The following is a 20,523-nucleotide window of genomic DNA, read 5'->3' on the forward strand; positions in this document are numbered from 1 at the left end:
TTTAAATTTTTAATAACTTTTTTTTTTAAAATAACTTAACTCACAAAAACTTGCAAAATTTACAGAGTTCCTGTGTACCCTTTACCCAACCTGCCCCAGTGATAGTATCTAAAAGAATATGATTTTAAACAATATGACTATTATCTTTAATGTCATCAAATATTTCCATACTCTATTGTGGTTGCAATCTGGTGCACTTTCTTACGTCATATCATTCCTTCATTTATTATGCTGGACGCTGGACTCTTTCTATGCAAAGATACTTCCCCTCATCTCTTTAGTCCCCCTCTGGTGTAGGTCAGTTAGCAAAAGCGGGGAAAATGCTTGTTTCCTACCTGTGTTCTGTGTTCAAAACGACTTGGTTCACTAGCATCTTTTATTGGTGACATCAAGAAGTGTTTTTTGTTGTTTTTTTTTCAGTACCAGTATGAACTTGTGTATTTAAACATGTGATGTGTTTCAGTTCATTCTGTTTACTGTCCTGATGGCAGCTCAGATTGTCCCTTTGTGGGCCAGTGGGAGCCACGCCTGATTGCTCCCGAGGCCTTTTAGCAATCCTACTCAGCTTTAGTTTCCTTGGAGTTGTGTGTTACACGGTGTTCTAGGCTTATCTTATACACTTCCTGCCGAGCCACTTTGCCAAGGAGACTGTGGGAGCTAAAAACAAAGACTCAGATGCCCTGGTCCCACCCCAAACCAGCTTAATCGGAATCTCTGGGGGGTGGGGCCCAGGTATGGTGTTTTCTAAAAGCGCTCCCAGCCCCGATGGAAAACTGCTAGGCCCAGGGGGTCTCTCAGTGCCTCATCTTTGAAAAATGCTGGAACCTTGAGCACCATCCTCAGCCGAAGAGCTCATCGTTGCACGGTGACCCCTTCACTGAAGCTGGTAGTTGAGAATTTAGACCTGAACGTTTCAGCAGGGAAAGCCGGCCGTGTGTGTAACCCCAGGGGCTCCATGCTGCTGTCCCTTCCCTTGTCTGTGTATTGTTGAACTGGAGCTCATCTTTGCGCCTTTGGGAAAGCGGTTCTTTGAGAGCCTGCTGAGAATCTGTCCATGTCCCCATAGCCCTTTGGATGAAGACCCAAATTCCATACGTGGCCTCCAGCGTAGACCGTCCACACCCCCTCTTAGTCGCCGGAGGGGGTTATGCTCCCATATACCACCAGGCCTTTGCACATGCTGTTCTCACTGTGGAGCCGCCTTGCCGCTCCCCTTCACTTCATTGTCCTGTCTTGCTCTTCAGACCTCACCTTGCACATCTTCCTCAGGAACCCCTTCCCGGACCTCCTTACTGGGTCAGGCCCCAGCCCCTGTCGGCTCTCTTAAATACTGTGAGCCCAGGAAGATACCAGTGATCCCCCTGACATACCCTTAGGGTGTGATCCCCATCGCAGTTGCAGTTTTGTATTTGTTCACGGGATCATTTATTAATGTCTCTCTCTGGGGCCTGACGAGCTCACATCCTGTTTCTGCCACTTCCCACTAGAGACCCTGGGCCAGTCATTTCACCCCTGGGCTCCTCAGTGTCTTCTAAGGAGGTTGATGCTTTTTACCTGCTTCATTAGGAGGTTATGAAGATTGAATGAGATAATTTGTGTAAAGAGCTCAGCATAGAGCTAGCTAGTGGAGAATGTTAGCAGGTGATGCTGTTATTATTACTACTACCACCGTGGTCTATCAGGGGCTTTCTAAAGGGGGGCTTATGTCTGTTTGTTGAGATTTGTGTACATGGTGCTAGGCACACAGTAGATGCTCAGAAAATACTGTTGAATGAATGAACGAATGAAAGAACGCATGGAGTGAAGTGGGGACAGCAGTAGCGCCACGCTCATTGGGTTGCTGTGGGGATACAGGATAAGGCACTGTACCATTTTTGCACTTCGTTGACACGCAGATATTTGCTGGGTGAAACTGGGAGAGCTGCCAAGGGTTTATTTAAGGCTCAGGAGAGGCATCCTTTCAGGGTGTAAATTAGTGGCGTGAGAGTGGCTGCTGGTCCTCTGGGAGGAAGAGGGGGCTTCCAAGTGCTATTAGAGATGAGACGTGGAATCACTCATCCTCCCCACCCTGTGTTTCTCTCCACTAGAATCCTTGCCCGGAATCTGGTGCGTCCTTCCTTTCCAGGATCACCTTCTGGTGGATCACGGGGTAAGGCCTGGCCCTCCTGCCCAGGGTGGGGGTAAGAGAGGAGTTGGGGGTGGTGGTGGTGTGTGTGGCATAGCTGTGCCCTGAGTGTGCCTGCCCCGGACATGGCTCTCAGAGACACTGACCTTGTCCCCACAGTCACTTGAACCTCTGTGGACAGCTTGGCCTAGGGCAGTGGTCGGCAAACTGAGGCTCGCGAGCCATATGTGGCTCTTTGGCCCCTTGAGTGTGGCTCTTCCATAAAATACCACGGCCTGGGTGAGTCTATTTTGAAGAAGTGGCGTTAGAAGAAGTTTAAGTTTTAAAAAATTGGGATCTCAAAAGAAATTTCAATCGTTGTACTGTTGATATTTGGCTCTGTTGACTAAGGAGTTTGCCGACCACTGGGCTATGCCATCCATGCTGGTGTTTCTGAGTTTGATGATTATTCTCTGGTTATATAAGAACATGTCCTTTTTGTTAGGGGGATGGATACACACTGATATTTAGGGGTAAAGTGTTTAGAGTCTGCAACCTACTTTGAAATGGTTCAGAAACGAATGTGTTCACACAAGTGTGTTTATAGAGACAGAAAATGATACAGCCAACTGTGGAACGAGGTAAAGGGTAGATGGGAATTCTTTGTACAATTCATGTGATTTTTCTGAAAGTTTGAAATTCTTTTAAAACAGCAAGTTAAAATATTAGGTTTACTTTTTACTATGAAAGTGTTCACACATGTAGAAAGACTAGTCCAATAAACCTCACTAAACTCACCACCCAGATTTAACAGTTCTTAATACTTTGCCATCTTAGCCTTAACATTTTTTTAAATACATTGGAGCCATCCTGGTCTTTCCCTCCTAAACATTCTGTATGTGTCTCTAAAAAATGAGGCCATTTTTCCTGGGTGACCTGACAGAATTTAGCAGTAATTATTCAATGTACCTACATGTCCGTCCACATCCAGATTGTCCCAGTCGCCCAGCTGCCTTTGGTGCGGGGCTGCCATGAGGTGGCGGTGGCGGGCGGGTGCAGTGAGGGCCGTTGTCCACTTCTTCTCCACTCTCACCGCCTCCCTCCTTGTGTTCCTGCCTCAGGTTGATGGTCCGGGGCTACCGCCAGCCCCTGGAGAGCACTGACCTCTGGTCCCTGAATAAGGAGGACATGTCAGAACAAGTTGTGCCCATTTTGGTTAAGAACTGGAAGAAGGAATGTGCCAAATCCAGAAAGTAAGTGTGAGTCCTGTTGCCACGGGGAAAGCCAGATGCACTCTGGGACCAGTGCTCACCCCCTTCCCCCACCGGGAGGAGATAAAGCAGGAGAAGTATTTTCAGGGTCTCCGGGCCGTGGGAGGGAGTTAGGATCTGACCCCACGTACAGGGAGAAGGAAGAGGTGGGTTTCAGGTAGGGCAATGGCACGTGGTGAGTTCTGCTCTAGAACCACCCTGGGACTGCCCTGGGGCAGGTGGATCACGGGGTGGCGGGGTGTTGAGACCCTGGACGGGGAGACGCTGGCGGGCCTCAGAGTTGCCTGAGTCCCTATTTCCTATTTTGCACTGGAGCCTTTGTTTCCTAGGCAGAGGGCTTTCTGAGAATCCAGCAAGATAAACATCACCCGATAAGTTATCTGTCATTAGATAAGCCCTGTGAAAACCCTGGGCAGGTACTGTGCAGGCTGTATTTATTTATCTTGCTCGCCAGGCTGCGCACTTGCATCCTGCCTGGGAGAACGTGCTGAGAACTGGCTCCGGGGGCCCTGGCTCCATTAGCATCTTGGCCTTTAGGGGGGTCTCAGCTTGGGAGTTCACTGCCTCATGTCGGGACACTGGCATGTAGGTCACTTACTCTGTTCCCAGAGGCGTGAGCTAGATCTAGCACCTGTAACCCTTGCGGAGGGACGGACGTGGTGGGGGTGAGAGGAGAGTCCGGTTCTAGGAATTTCGGGGTGTGGCCTCTTGCAGTGAGGCCTCTTTAGTTAGCTGGAGACCAGTGTAGCCTATGTGGGCTCGGCTGCCGGGTGTCCCGGGCCTTCTGGGGAGCAGGCAGTGGCAGCCGGGCAGGGGGTCTGGCTTGGCTTCTTGCTCTCGGGTCTCCACAACCCAGCCCCTCTCACTCCTCTCTTTAGCCTTGGGTGACTCCTCTCAAAAGTCAGGTCTAGCTGCTTCCTCCCCTCTCCCCCACTCCATCCCCACCTTTTAAAATGCAGTGCTTCATTGGATTCTATCAAATAGTTTCGAGTTTAACAAAATGGAGTAGAGATTTCTCTCTGATTCTTGGCCTCCTGTAGGTTAAGGCCATGGTAGACTGTGGTTCCTGCTGGCATGACTGTAAAAACTTCACTGGCTCTGGAAATGAGTTTGGCAGTTTTTTAAAAAGTTACAGTTATTGTACCACCAGCCATTCTCCTTCTAGTTGTGTAACCCAAGATAACTGGAGACGTGTTCATAAAAGACTTGTAGAGCAGCTTTGTGTGCGAGAGCCAAAGCTGTAAGCCACCCAAACATCCACTGACAAGGGAACAGATGTACAAAACATGATGTAGCCATGAAGGGAATACATTTGAACAATACAAAGGAATTATCTCTTGATACACTTGACAACACAAATATCTCAAAATAATTATGCCGAGTGAACAGAGCCAGATAAGAGTGCATACTAGGTGATTCCATTATATATAACTAGAGGCCCGGTGCATGAAAATTCGTGCACTCTGCAGGGGGGAGGGGCGTCCCTCAGCCCAGCCTGCACCCTCTCACAATCCAGGACCCCTCAGGTAGGGTCCCTAGGCCTGGCCTTAGATCAGGGCCTACCGGGGCTTTCCTTTCCTGGGCTGTAGGCAGCTGGCCCCACCCCTGCCGCTGCCACTGCTTGCCATCTGTGAGTGCTGCCCCCTCTCCCCTGCCACCAGTGGCCTCTGCAGGCGACAGGCTGGGGTGCAGTGGTTTGGCTGGCCTGGGCCTCCCTCTTTCTTTGCTGGGGGGCAGGGTCAGCCCTGCAAGGGGCCGTCTGCCTACCTACCTGATCACCCCTAATCGCTGGTCTGCCTACCTGATCACCCCTAACCCCTCTGCCTGCCTGCCCATTACCGCTTGCTTGGGGGCAGGGCCAGCACTGACTTCCGGTTGGTCAGCCTCCGATCGTTACTGGTCCTTACGGGTTTTTATATATTAGATTTTTTTATATATTAGGGTTTTTATATATTAGGATTGTAGAAAATGGAAACCATTGTAGAGGAACAGAAATCAGATCAGTGGTTGCCAGGATGGGGGAGAAGTAGAAAGGTGGGTGAGGACCTTTGGGGACGATGGATGTGTTCTTTATTTGATTTCCCTGGTGGACTCACAGGTGTATACATGTGTCAAAACTTGTCACATTGTACACTTTAAATATGTGCAGTTGGTCATATATCAGTTATACCCCAATAAAGCTGTATATTAAAAAAGTAGTAGTGTTTAAAGAAAGGGTGACCATTTTACTTAATTGTCTCTGGTTCACAAAGGAATGCAAGTAGCAAATAACAAATAAAAAACAAAAGAAAACAACACTCTCCAAAATAGCCGAAACCGGTTTGGCTCAGTGGATAGAGCGTCGGCCTGCGGATTGAATGGTCCTGGGTTCGATTCCGGTCAAGGGCATGTACCTTGGTTGCGGGCACATCCCCGGTAGGAGGTGTGCGGGAGGCAGCTGATTGATGTTTCTCTCTCATCGATGTTTCTAGCTCTCTATCCCTCTCCCTTCCTCTCTGTAAAATATCAATAAAATATATATATATAAAAAAAAAAAACTCTCCAAAATATGCATGTTAAGCAGTAAGGTTCTCAACCCTTCATACTCGTCATCCCCTTGAAGACAAAGATTTTGTAACAGCTCCTTTACTGGATTTGTCAAATGAACTCAAAAAGAGTCTGGAGGCTTTGGCTAGAAATAAATGATAAAGGTTTATTTAAGGGTTTTAGGATCTGCAAATCAGGAGCACAGCTAGGCAATACCCAAGAGTGTGTTACCGGGACCCCAATGTTTATGAGTCTGTCGGCCTGCACACACTGGTACAAAGAAATGTATGAGCAGGAGTTCTCAGTATAGAAAGAAAAATAGTTTAATACTGAATTGGCCAGATGGGAAGCTAATGCTTGAGACCAGACTCCCGAAGGCCTGTAGGTTCAGATTATATAGGGCAGAATCACAAGACATCGCAGGTTACGGGGTGTGGAATCCTGATGGGGGCTGGTCGGTCCAAGGGGCGGTAAGGATAACAAATCATTCCATCAGGTCTTGAGGACAGTTCTGAGGTCTGCTCCAGAGTCCCTCGGTCTGGTCTGCTGGGAAAGTAGCCAGGGGAGCTGAGGCCAAGCAGGATGTTATCTTTAGCCTGCCAGAGGGTCGGGCCTTACGATCATTAGTCAGGTCTGGGCTACTGTCTTCTGCTGTGTCAGCGGTTGCTGATAATGGGGGAGGGAGGCTAGGTCTCTGAGGGGTACAGAGAAGAAAGAGATAGGATTTCCAGTGCTAGGGTTTAAAACTTATTTTATCAAAGTCATAAGGACCCTCAGTTTCAAGAAGAAAGAAAAGCTAAGAGTCCTGATAGTAAACGGTACATTCTTGAGAAGAATCAGTCCTGCCCTCTTAGCCTCTGGATTGGTCCGAGATGGGAATCCTGTAGATCAGCGGTCGCCAACCTTTCGGACCTCACGGACCACCAGTGGTCCACGGACCACCGGTTGGCAACCACTGCTCTAGATGACAGCTGGTCTGGATCCTGGACGTCGGGTGGTCTGGATATGTGAACCTTCTTTCCTTAGTCCTTCAGGGGTGATCAGAGGGTTACCTTCAGGGGTGATCAGAGGGTTACCTTCAGGGGTGATCAGAGGTCTGATGTATATCCAGGTATTGACACAGGGCGTCAGACGGAATCTGGGTCAGCAACCTCAGTTCTTAAGGTCTGGTTAGGAAAGAATTCAGAGTCAAGACTCAAACTATCAGAGAACATTTATTTGGGAAATCATAGAGGTAGAAGAATTGAGTGTAGAAAACAAGTTACAGAGGTAAAGGAAGGGCCCTTGGAGCTTAGAAGTGAGAAAGGTAAAGGTGACACACCTGGGGGGAAGAGGAGGGAGAGCGGGAGGAGAAAGGCACGGCATGCTCCAGGGTGCTCTCTCCTAAGGGTTTTCAGGGCGAAGATTTTAGGGGAGGTCCCGGGGAAGATCTCAGTAGAATATTCAGCAGTTTTCCAGGTGTGTCCTTTCAGGGTCAGGGTCTCCACTGATTGATTACATGGTGACAGGGCAGAGGGTCATTATTCAATGCAGTTGGCCCTGAGGTCAGCCAGGGCAGGGGTCGTTATTCAGTGTAGCTGGTCCTGAGGTCAGCCAGGTCAGGGGTCATTATTCAGTGCAGCTAGCCCTGAGGTCAGCCAGGTCAGGGGTCATTATTCAATGCAGCTGGTCCTGAGGTCAGCTGTGGCATAGCTTGTCTGGTTTTGCCTTTCTGGGCTTGGAGCTGAAATACAACTGAGGCCTAGATGTTATCTCGAGGGAGGAAAGGTCAAGGGGTCGAAACCTCATGACACATGATGGCGATATGCTCCATGAGGTAAGGTCACCCCAGGGCAAGGTCCCATCTTACAATTGTCCTTTGTTAGGCATCCGTGGCTTTCCCCCCTGGTGACCTTCTGTACCCAGCCCATCATCCTTGCTCTGCTCATGTCTAACTGCCTACCACATCAGGACTGGCATGCTCAATTGATCAGTTCCCAGGATAGTTCAAACAGGAATGGAATTGTTTCCTCAGGCCTCAACCTTCTTGTTTTTAGGAATTTTGCAGTTCAACTCTAGTGACTTCATTTTATTTCTTCACTCCATTCCTCAGCTTAAGGAAAAATATAGATAAAAATAACCTGCCACATATCCAATTAAAAAAAACCAACATACTGCTAATGCTCTCACTAGACCTTAAAGGAAAACTAAAAGGTGAGGGATTTATAATAAAGGACACATGTTTCAGTGTGTAAATGCTCAGGCGTGCAGTAGAATATAACTAAGGAGTCACTGCTGGCTCCTAAGGGGAGAATTGTTTGCAACAGCTCAGCTGACCGGTCTGTGGTTCTGGAGACTTGATCCACCAGCACCCTCACAGACCAGGAGTTTGCTAAGTGTTCACCAATGCTTGTCAAAGTTCCTAACCAAATAGAGTCTTTCCCTAATTTGCACAGTCATTGCATTCCTAAAAAAAAAAATTTGAGGCATATTTAAATGTACAAAAAAGAAAACGCACACTCTGTATGGATTTATGTCGGAAGATGGCATTGGATTCTAGACTTAAGTAATTCCAGGCCTTTCACCTGCATGGATGCCCGCCAGGTTCTTCCTTTGGGACTCTTCTGTTCCTCACAGGAGGTCTGGTTTCTGACTCAGTCAGTAGGACCATCAGAGAATGCAAATTTGCAAAACACAGGCTTCCCCCTTTGAGAAGCCTGAGTGTTTTGAGGAAGGAAAAGCACGAAAACAAACCAAACAAAAAGATAACACAAAAAGGAAGAACATCTTGAATCATTTGCATTTGTGACGTTGAAGTCCTACCAGGGCTGTGCTTTTTCAGGAGGGCTCCTTGAGAGGTGGTAGTGGTGGTGGAAATGTGCCTCAAGTTGGTAGAATCCTTTCTCCGGGATGGTAGATCACATCCGCCCTTCTGTGTTATATTGGGTATTATGGGTCCAAGATCGCGCTCAGAGTATACCCAGAAATGTGGAACTTTAATCAGGCTAAGACCATTTTAAGTGTGAGATTTCACCTTTGCCAAAAGATGAGAGACCTTATTTAACCAACGACAGACGGAGCCGTCTGTAGCTCCTCATTGATGCTTGGTGGGTCTAAGACCCTTCCAGCCTGCTCTCCCACCCCCTGGCTATCTCGAGGCTCTGGTGCTTACTGGAAGAGGTGTCCCAGCTCTTTTCCAAATCAAAAGTCCCAGGGCTTGCTCACCCTGTTCCCTGTGCCTGAGCCCCCTTCACCTCCCCACCTGGGCCTGTTCCCTTAGCCTGCAGGTGTTGCTCCCATGGGCTGTGAAGACCCATTTCTCTCACGAGCTCCTTGATGGTGGCACCTTCCCAACGTTTGGCCCAGGGCATGTGTTCAGTCCATTTATAGATGAGTGACGTCGAAATCCTGTTGAGTCTGCAAGTCCCTTTTTCTTCCCAGCTTCCTCACCTGTTTCTGTTCCCCTGTTCCAGGCAGTTTTCTCCCTATTCAGACCTCCCCCTTTAACTTTCCATTCCCCTCCTGCTCCCTTCGCCCTTCCCGAAGTGCCTTCCTCACAGGCCCCTTGTCACTGTGTATTTTTTCCCTGACCAGGCCTTAGCTGATCCTTTTCCACCGTTCTTGACCTCTTCCCCCAGGCCTGAGCCGCCCTCCTTTCTGCCTGCCCAAAACCTTCTCCTGTTCCTTTGGCAGCCTGTCTCCCAGCCACAGAAAACAGCCCTGGGTTAGCCAGGCCACGCAGGCCCAGGGCCAGGGCCCAGCTTGGGAAGTGGTGCAGAGAATGAAGAGGGGAGGGCTGAGCCACTCCCTTCCTCTCTGCTGGCTGCCTTCTCCTTGCCAAGAAGACATGTGTGCCGAAAGAAATACCAAACCCAGCCAGAAACCGGGGAAAGTCAGCAAAGTGGGCAGGAAGGACCTTACGTGGTAACAGATAGCACGGAATACAAATAATCCTCTGTGGCCCGTGGAATAGTGTTCCTCTTCCCCAAACATGTCCACGTCCCAATCCCCAGAACCTGTGACTATGTCACCTCCCATCGCAGAGGGACTTGGTGGGTGGGATTGAGTGGAGGATTTTGAAATGGGGAGACTGTTACGTATTGCGTGGGCCGTATTGTGTGGGCCAAATAATCACGTGTCCTTATAAGAGGGAGACAGGAGGTCAGAGGGAGAGGGTTGGGGGATGCTATGCTGCTGGTTTTGAAGGCGGAGGAAGGGGCTTCGAGCTGGGATTGTAGGCAGCTTCTAGAAGCTGGACTGGCAGGGAAGCTGGTTCTCCCGAGAGCCTCCAGAGCAACGCAGCCCTGTGTGCCCACTTCGGTCTCCGACCTCCGGGAGTACGAGATGATAAATTTGTGCTGTTCTAAGCCCCCTAGTTGGTGGCAGCTTGTTATAGCAGCCATAGGAAGTTGTGCAGCTTCACACAGAGCTTACATTTTACTCTGGGTGCAGTGGAAAGTTGTCGGTGGGGTTGGAGGAGGAGAACGATGAGTTTTTAGGATGGTCCCACTGGCTGCTGTCCAGGGAGTTGGTTGTAAGGGAACAAGAACGGGAGGAAATGGGGAGTGGTGAGGCAGTCCTGGCAGTGGTCACTTGCTCGGGTGGAGGCTGTGGAGATGGGAGGAGTGGACAGATGACTACATACATCCCATATGTGGCACGACAGGACACAGGCCTGATCAGATCTGGGAGACTGAGGGGGTTGGGGTCCGGGATGAGTCCCATGAGGCAGGTGGGAAGGCTATGGTCTCCAGGAGGCAGTTTCTCATGGTTCAGATGGGCAGATGTGGCATAGAGGTGACATAGAAGTGATAAGCAAGAGTCCCCTGAAATGAAGAGATCAAGCAAAGAACTTGTATGCATATATGCATAACCCATGGATACCGACAATAGGGTGGTGAAGGCCTGGGGCAGGAGGCGGGGTCAGACTAGAAAGGAGTCCATGGGAGGGAAAAAGGGGACATACTTAATACTTTCAACAATGAAGATTAAAAAAATAAATAAAGCAACAAAAGCAAACACAAAATGTTCTGGGGGAAAAAAGATCAATTCAGAAAAAAGGAAAAAAAAGAAGAGTCCCCTTAAATCAAATGCTATTCAGCGAACTCATGCTGTGGAAGAAGTTTGTAAGTTGTAAATGTTAGGGTTGGGTGGGGATGAAGCTTGGAGTCTAGGCTTAGCCATTTGAGGATGTTGTTTTCACTGCATTTTGGTAGATGGGAGCTAGTGGGTATATCTGCTGCTGCATAGCAAATTACCCCCAAACCCAGCAGCTGAGAAGAACAATGTCCATTCACTATCTGAGTCAGGGATCCAGGAGCGGGCTAGCTGGGTGGTTCTGGCTCAGGGTGTCTCATTAGGTTGCAGTCAGCACCAGGGCCGCAGTCCTCTGCAGGAGCTTGGGCCACAGGATCTGCTCCAGGTTGCCCATGGCTAGCAGGTTAGTGCTGGCTGCTGGCGAGGTCTCACCACGGGGGCCTTTCCAGAGGGCTCATTGAGTGCCCTTGCAACATGGCAGTTGGCTTTGGCCAGAGTGAATTACCTAAGAGATGACAAGGTGAAGGCCACAGCATGTCCTATGACCTAATCTTACACGTGATGCTCCACCGTTTCTGCAGTGTCCTATTCGGAATGCGAGAGGACTACACAGGGGCATGTATGAAGGTTCCGATTTTTGCTCATCCTTGCAAACACTGTTTTATCTGACTTTCTCATGATAGCCATTCTCAGGGCTATGAAGTAATATCTCACGGTGGTTTGGGGTTGCATTTCCCTGATGACTAATGATGTTAAGCAACATTTCATATGCTCACTGGCAATTTGCATATGCTCTTTGCCCCTTTTAAAAAATTGGGTTGTCTTTTTCTTAGTGAGTTGGAAGAATTCGTTATGTGCTGTAGTTACAAGTCCTTTATCAGACTTTTAAAAAAATCCTCACTCGACTACATACATCCCAGATATGGAATGGATAGGACACAGGCCTGATCAGATCTAGGAGATTGAGTGGTGGTCCGGGATATTTTTTCCATTGATTTTCAGATTGAGTGGAAGGGAAGAAGGAGGGCGGGGAGAGATAGAGAAACATCAACATGAAAGAGACACATCGAGTTGCCTCCCACACACACCTCTACTGGGGCTGGGAAATCTGCTACCAAGGTACATGCCCTTGACCGGAACCGAACCTGCGACCCTTCAGTCTGCACATGCTTATGCGCTAACCACTGAGCAACTGGCCAGGGCCTTTATCAGATTTTTGATTTGTAAATATTTTCTCCCATTTCTTGGGTTGTCTTTTCGCTCCCTCCACCCCCCCAATGAAATCCTCTTCTCAAGGACTGTGAGGATTCACTTTCTTGGTAGTGTCTTTTGAAGTACTATCGTTTTTTATTTTGATGAAGTTCAGTTTAGTTTTTCTTTTGTTGCTTGTGCTTTTGGTGTTTATATCTAAGAATCCATTGCTAAATCCAGAGTCATGAAAATTGATCCCTCTGTTGCCTTCTAAGATTTCTATAGTGTTAGCTCTATGTTTAGGTCCCTAACCCATTTCAAGATTGTTTGGGCAATTCTGGGTCCCTTGAGACTCCATATACATGCTAGTATTAGCTTGCCAGTTTCTACAGAGAAGCCAGCTGGGATTCTGATAGCGATTGCACTGAATCTGTAGACCAGTTTGGGGCTGGCACTTTGCTGTGCCCTTCACGCATATTAACTCGTTTCATTCTCACAACAACCCTAGGAGGTAGGTCCTACTTTAATCTGCATTTTACAGAGAGGAAACAAAGGATTTGCCTCAGTCACACAGCTGGCCAGTGGCCGAGCCAGGATCCTGAGTCCAAGTTCATAGCCACCATGCTAATAAGCTGCCTCTGTGATGACTGGGGTTCTCTGGCTGAGCCTCCCGAAGGGTGGGGTTCTCTGGCCGCCCTGTAGCCGGTGCGCTCAGCCTCCGGCAGAGCCCACCTGGCTCCACACTCCTTGTGTTCCAGGCAGCCGGTGAAGATCGTGTACTCCTCCAAGGATCCCGCCAAGCCCAAAGGGGGCTCCAAGGTGGATGTGAACGAGGAGGCCGAGGCTCTGATTGTCAGGGCCCCCCAGAAGGTGCGGGAGCCGTCCCTGTTCAAGGTGCTGTACAAGACCTTCGGGCCCTACTTCCTCATGAGCTTCCTCTTCAAGGCCCTGCACGACCTTATGATGTTTACCGGCCCAGAGATCTTGAAGTAAGACCCCTTCCTTCCTAGCTGAGCAACTCTTCGCATCCTTCTAATGCTCCCTTAGGGTCAGGGGGCACCTTAGGGTCAGGTGGCATGCTCCAGGGGGCTTTTACAGCCCAGTCTCTTCGTCTACCTGCTTTGCTTGGTGCTTTTCTTTAATAGCATCTTAATTAAGGCCACTTTGATTGCAAGTAACAGAAACTACTTACTAGGTTCCCCTGAAGCCAAAAAGGGGGAAGAGAGAGAGGACTGTCTTGGGCAGTGAAGAGCACCAGATCCCATGAAAACTGCAACTCAAACCAGAAAGTCAGAAAGGAGGACACCTCTTTCTGCTCTGTGTTTACCTCCCTCCTTCCCTCTCTCTGTGTGTGTCTCTCTCTGTCTCTTTGGAGCCACACGTTTGTTCTCTAGCCCTCCCTGCTCTGTCCCCTTATGCTCTTATTTGGTCACCTTTGGGGTGACCTGCAGGTGACGAGCTGGAGCAGTCAGTGCAAGAAGCCTAAGGCGCCCTGTCATACATGAGCTGCTGTCCAATCAGATCACCACCATGGATTTGGTTTTCAATCTGTAAAATTGAAGTACTAATGCTCGCCTCACCCAGCTTGGGGAAAATAAAAATGCTGAAGCTGAAGGACTTTTCCCCTCCGCACGTGCACATCATTCTGGGCTCTGTCCTTGCACCTTCGCAGGTTGCTCATCAACTTTGTGAACGACAAGAAGGCCCCGAACTGGCAGGGCTACTTCTACACCGCGGTCCTGTTCCTCAGCGCCTGCTTCCAGACCCTCATGCTGCACCAGTACTTCCACATCTGCTTCGTCAGCGGCATGAGGGTCAAGACCGCCGTCATCGGTGCCGTCTACCGGAAGGTGGGTGAGGCCAGGTCGTGAGCATGTGGGCCGACTTTGACATCTGCTGTGGCCCCAGAATCTGTAGGGACTTGGCTGGGTCCTCTGGGACCACCATGGGGATTGCAAGCCCAGCTCCTGGAGCAGTGGCTCCGGGGTGGCCTCAGTGACTGCGGATGGCATGGATTGGCAGTTCTGCATTAGGCCTCAGCAAAGCAGATTCAGGGGTGAGCCTTTAGGAGTCCTTGAGCCCCCATGACAGCCATGGGAGATAGAATTTCTCAGGTGGTACTTGATTTGGGGAAATCCAAGTTCAAATCCTAGCTCTGCTAGTCATAGTCTGTGTTTGAGCTTGTTCTCACTCGCCATTGAACTGAGCAGATGGTCCCTCCCCTGGGTGATAGGGTACTTAGCAGGCTCTAAAAGGAGCTGGATTACCTTCTTAGTCACTCTCTCCTTAGCCTCTGGGGCAAGGACACTGCTTGGGCCCCATGGGCTGGGAAGAGACTGTCTAGCAGAATGGAAGAACGGCCTAGCTCATTAGTTCCCAGCCCTGTCTGCAAGTCAGACTTGCCTAGAGAGCTTCAAAAACTCCTGATGCCAGGGCTGTTGCACCCCAAGAAACCAAATCAGGATCCCTCAGGTGGGACCCAGGCATCATTATTTCTAAAAGTCCCAGATCATAGTGTGAAGCCATGTCTGAAAACCAGGGTGTTTTGTCTCTCCAGGTGATGTTTGTCCATACCTGGGGGTGCGGGCATCTAGTGGGGAGAGGCCAGGGATGCTGCTAAACATCCTGTATTACACAGGACAGCCCACCAAGCATGACCCAGCCTCGAATGTCTGGAATGCCAACATCGAGAAACCCTGGCCTAGACCTTGGTCCCTTAGTGTGTTTGGGGACGAGCGGAGCTAGCATCATCTGGGAGCCTGTTAGAAATGCAGAGTCTCGGGTCCTGCCCCAGTCCTGCTGAATCAGAGTCTCTGTGGTAATAAACTTCCCGGGTAAGGTGTGTGTGTACACGAAAAAGGATGCAAAGTCCAGGTTTAGGCAACTTCTGAGGTTCATTCCACTGCCTCAAGATGGGGAGGCAGTGAGTGCATCCATACAAGTGGAGGCTTCGTGCTGAGACGGATGAGCTGGGAAGGCAGGTAAGTCAGCAGGGGAGGAGGAAAGAGCAGTGGCCTTTCCACTCTTGGGCAGCCTCCTTCCTTCTCAAGGGCCTGGAGGCAGAGCGCAGGCTCTTCACCTGCCACACTCACCCTTTCCCTCTCCTTTGTCCCACAGGCCCTGGTGATCACCAATTCTGCCAGAAAATCCTCCACGGTCGGGGAGATCGTCAACCTCATGTCTGTGGATGCCCAGAGGTTCATGGACCTGACCACATACATTAACATGGTCTGGTCAGCCCCTCTGCAAGTCTTCCTTGCGCTCTACTTTCTGTGGCTGGTGTGTGTCCGATGTGGGTGTCTGTCATGTGGGAGGGACCTCTGTGTGTGGGTGGTGGGGGTGAGGGAGTGGGTATTGACAGAACCTCTTTAGCTCACTGGTAGTTCTTGCTGTCATTTACATTTTATTTTCTGACCATCAGCCAATTCCTGGATATTTTATTCCTTTCCTCAGTTGTTGGATTATGTTCTCTTTGGCGGCATAGTATTTGCATCATCTTTTCTTGAGAATACATGTAATTAACATATCCTACAATGTACACAAGCCCTGAATTATGTTGGTCAAGATAATATCTCTTGACTGCAAGGGGTAGAAATATACCAGATGGAATCAGGAAAGGATGCTGAACTCCCTCTCCCATGAGCAAACTCAAATATATAGGTATGCTGTAAATGAGCAGTTCCTGAATAACAAGGTAAAGAGAGAATAGAGATGGCTGGGGAGCAGCGGGTGGTGCCATTGTTTACATTCCCCTCCACTTCCATGTGGCTGGTGGAGCTCTGATCTGGGCGTTGGCCTATCTGCAAGATCACCCCAGCAGTTAACAGCTACATCGCCCAGAGCCACTTGTCTCTGAGCAAGTGAGCAAGCAGGAACAACAAGTGTCACCACTGGCACCTTCCAGCCACACCAGCCAGTGTCCCAGGAGCCAAGTGCCTGCCTGGATCCAGTTGGATTCCCTAAACTACCCAGCAGAGGAGCCTGCAAAGAGGTCACTTCTACACAAGATCACTTTCTGCATAACAAACAAGAGAGAGACATACAGAGAAGGCTGGAGAGCTGCGAGGGCTCTCCTGGGACTGCAGGTCATTGTTTATGTCCCCCTCTGTCTCCATGGGGTGGGTAGGGGCTCTATCCAGATGCTCTGGCCTACTTGCAAGATCGCTGCCATGTGTTTCCAGACACACCGCCTGAGCCCATTTTTGCCGCTAGCAAAGGGAGCAAGCAGAATAGAATCCGCAGGGCGTTGCTGCACAATGTGGCCTCCCCACTTGGAACCACTGTAGCTCAGTAGGCCAGCAATTTGGACACCTTAGGCACCTGTTCAGCTCCTACCATCCTGCCAAAACCACCTGGCAGCCTACAGAGGCTGCTTCTCCATTAGGCCACTTGTCCAAGACTGGGAGAGAGAGCTATTTTGTCTAATTTATATAACCAAACATAGAAAATCAAACAAAATGAAAATACAGCAGAATCTCTGTTAAGTGAATGAATAAGAAAAATCCCCAGAAAAAAACCCCTAAGAAAAATGGAGATAACTAACTTGTCTGATTAAGAATTAAAAGAAATAGTCAATAAGGATGTTCACCAAATTTGAGAGTGCAATAGAGGAACTTTGGGAGAACAACAAAGAGACAGTGTAAGAATGAACAAAGCAGACCCAAAGAATACAATAACTCCAATGAAAAATACGTTAGAAGGAATCAACAGTAGATTAGCTAACACAGAAGAATGGATCAGTGACCTGGAAGGTAGACTAGTTGAAATCAACCAATCAGAACAGCAAAAAGAATTTTTTTAAAATGAGGATAATCTTAGGGACATCTGGGATAACATCATGCACACTAACATTCATATTATAAGGGTTCCCAGAAGGAGAAGAGAGAGAAAGATACAGAAAACCTATTTGAAGACATAATGGCTGAAAACGTTCCAAATCTGAGAAAGGAAACAGACATTCAGGTCCAGAAAGTATAGAGAGTTCCAAATAAGATGAACCCAAAGAAACCCACACCAAGATATATTACAAATTAAAGATGAGGATACGATCTTGAAGGCAGTGAGAGGAAAATGAGTTACGTAAAAAGGAAACCCTGTGATGCTATCAGCAAATTTACATGTCAGAAGGGAGTGGCAGGGCATCTTGAAAGTGCTGAAAAAAAGGAACCTACAACCTAGAATAATTTCCCCAGAAAGATTATCATTCAGAATTGAAAAGAGATAGTTTCCCAGACAAGCAAAAACTAAAGGAGTTCATTACCATTAAGCTAGCTTTGCAAGAAATGTTAAAGGGTCTTCTTTTTTTTTTTTTTTTAATATATTTTATTGATATTTTTACAGAGAGGAAGGGAGAGGGATAGAGAGCTAGAAACATCAATGAGAGAGAAACATCGATCAGCTGCCTCCTGCACACCTCCCACTGGGGATGTGCCCGCAACCAAGGTACATGCCCTTGACCGGAATCGAACCCGGGACCTTTTAGTCCACAGGCCGACGCTCTATCCACTGAGCCAAACCGGTTTCGGCTAAAGGGTCTTCTTTAAGCAGAAAAGAAAAGGCCATAACCAGAAATAAGAAAAGATGAGAACAGAAAGAAAAAATGTCACAGGTAAAGCCAAATATTTAATAAATATAGCTAATCAGACATTTGAAAGGCTACTAGGATGGTCAAAAGAAAAAAGTACCAGGTTTAAACAATACATAGTAGCCGATAACACATTACAAAAAGATCTAAAACATGACATTAGTAACCTAAGTATGGAGAGGGATTAAACATAGTCCTTATAAAATACATTCAAACACGAATGTCTTAAAATAGACTGCTATAGATAAAGAATGAAATACAGCATGGGGCAAAAGTAGCTTACATTTGTGCATATGGAAAATAACACAAATAATCTACACTAATAAAAGAGAAATATGCAAATTGACCATACCGCCACAACGCCCATAAGCCAATCAGGAGTGAGTATGCAAATAAACCCAACAAAGATGGTGGATTAATTTGCATATGCAGGTGGCAATCGGCCAGGTGGGGTGGAACACCTGCTATGAGGGGGAGGGCGGGGGGCAGAGGGAGCTACAGGAGCAGCGCTCCGCCGTGAGCGAGGACTTGCAGGTTCCTGGGTGGCCGGGAGCGAAGCCAGGGGAAGGAAGACCTATTCTTGCACGAATCTTTGTGCAATGGGCCTCTAGTAAATAATATAAGAATAAACTGTGTTTTGCATACTCATAATTATAAACCTACTTTTGTTCCACCCTGTACATAAGACTCATGGTAACCACAAACCAAAAATCTACAAAAGATACACGAGGAACAAAGAGAAAGGAACACTAAAGAACAACAGTAAACCACAAGGGAAGAGATCAAGAGAAGAAAGGAATAGAAGACAGCTATAAAACAACCTAAAAACAATGAACAAAATGACAATAAACATACTTATTAAGAACCACTTTAATAAGTGAATCTCTGAAGAGATTCACTTCAGATCGAAAGACACATACAGACTGAACATGGTGGGATGCAAAAATATATTTCATGCAAATAGAAATGAAAAAGCAGTATCTTTTTGGATGTGTCATCTCAGGCAAGGGCAATAAAAGAATAAATAAATAAGTAAATAAATAAATAAATAAATGGAACTATATCAAGCTAAAATGTTTTTGAACAATGAAGTAAATCAAAACAAAAAGACAGCCAACCTACTGAATGGGAGAAGATATTTGCAAATGATACACATCTAATAAGGGGTTACTATCCTAACTATATGGGGAAACTTATACAACTTAGTACCAAAAGAACAATCCAACTGAGAAATGGACAAAGGACCTGAATAGATATTTCTCCAAAGAGGACATATAAATATCCAACAGACCTATTAAAAGATCCTCAACATCACTAATCACCAGGGAAATGCAAATTAAAACCACAATAAGATATCCCCTCACACCTGTTAGAATGTCTACATTAATAAAAGAGAAACATGCAAATTGACCGTCACTTCGCTACACCCACCAGCCAGTCAGGAGTGAATATGCAAATTAACCCAACAAAGATGGAGGTGGCCATGGAGCTAGAACGAGCAGGAGGCTTGGGTTGCCCCCAGCGATGGAGGAAGCCAAGCTTCCAGCCTGCCCTGGCTTCCACTCAAGGAGGGGCTGGGAGCCTGGGTTGCCAGGGGATGTGGCCAGCCTGAAAATGGCCCTCAGCTCCTTACCCAGGCTGGCCACACTCCCCATGGGGTGAGGGTCCCTGCTGGGGGGCTTGGCCAGCCCATCAGCCCCTCACCCAGGCTGACCACGCCCCCATGGGGTGAGGGTCCTCGCTGGGGGGCATGGCCAGCCTGCAAATAGCCATCAGCCCCTCACCCAGGCTGGCCAAGCACCCCCGCAGGAACCCCGACCCTGAAGGGGGTGTGGCCAGCTTGAAAACAGCCCTTAGCCCCTCACCCAGGCTAGCCACCGCCCCCCAGCGGGGATCCTCACCCCATGGGGGCGTGGCCGGCCTGCAAACCACCACAGGCTCCTTGCCCAGGCTGCTCCACGCCCCAAGGGAACCCCCACCCTGATCTGGGACACCCTTCAGGGCAAACCAGCCGGCCCCCACCTGTGCACCAGGCCTCTATACTAATAAAAGGGTAATATGCTAATTATACTGGGAGACCTTCCAGGAGATCTTCTGGACATTCTTCTAGACAAAGCCGTGGTGGCGGGGCTGAGATAGAGGTGGTTAGAGGCCAAGAGGGGAGGGCAATTGTGGGTGATCAGGATGGGACGGCAGTTGTGGGTGATCAGGCAGGTGGGGGGGGGCCATTGGGGGTGATCAGGCTGGTGGGGGGCGCAGTTGGGGGTGAGCAGACCAGCAGGGGGGCCAGTTGGGGGTGAGCAGGCCATCAGTGGGGGTCAGTTGAGGGTGATCAGGACAGCGGGGCGAGGGGAGGACAGTTGGGGGTGAGCAGGCCAGCAGGGGGCAGTTGGGGGCGAGCAGGCCGGCAGAGGTGGTATTTGGGGGCAAGCATGCTGGCATGGGGGGCAGTTGGGGGTGATCAGGCTGGCGGCGGGGGGCAGTTGGGGGCGAGCAGGCCGAAAGGCAGAGTGGTTAGGGGCAGTCAGGCAGGCAGGCAGATAAGCGGTTAGGAGCCAGCAGTCCCGGATTGCGAGAGGGATGTTTGACTGCCGGTTTAGGCCTAATCCCTGTAATCTGGCAGTCGGACATCCTTCGAGGGGTCCCAGATTGGAGAGAGTGCAGGCCGGGCTGAGGGACACCCCCCCCCCCCCCGGTGCACGAATTTTGTGCACATTAATAAATGGACAAATAACAAGTGCTGGTGAGAATGTGGAAAGGGAACCCTGGTGCACTGTTGGTGGGATTGTAAATAGCTGCAGCCACCAAGGAAAACAGAATGGAAATTCCAG

The 20,523-nt window shown here is 48.8% G+C and overlaps 1 protein-coding gene across 2 annotated transcripts in view; it reads left to right on the plus strand.

Moving 5' to 3' along the window:
- The window catches only part of ABCC1 (ATP binding cassette subfamily C member 1 (ABCC1 blood group)), a 160,894-nt gene that overhangs the window by 75,426 nt on the left and 64,945 nt on the right, over window positions 1-20,523 (plus strand). For both annotated transcript variants that reach the window (XM_080679392.1, XM_080679393.1), the window contains exons 6-10: window positions 2,088-2,149; window positions 3,226-3,357; window positions 12,867-13,097; window positions 13,781-13,958; window positions 15,226-15,387. In XM_080679392.1, coding sequence (XP_080535518.1) covers window positions 2,088-2,149; window positions 3,226-3,357; window positions 12,867-13,097; window positions 13,781-13,958; window positions 15,226-15,387 — 765 coding nt within the window. The remainder of the gene's footprint in view (window positions 1-2,087; window positions 2,150-3,225; window positions 3,358-12,866; window positions 13,098-13,780; window positions 13,959-15,225; window positions 15,388-20,523) is intronic.

The sequence above is a fragment of the Plecotus auritus genome (genome assembly GCF_963455305.1).
Source record: "Plecotus auritus genome assembly, chromosome: 7".
Lineage (NCBI taxonomy): Eukaryota > Metazoa > Chordata > Mammalia > Chiroptera > Vespertilionidae > Plecotus > Plecotus auritus.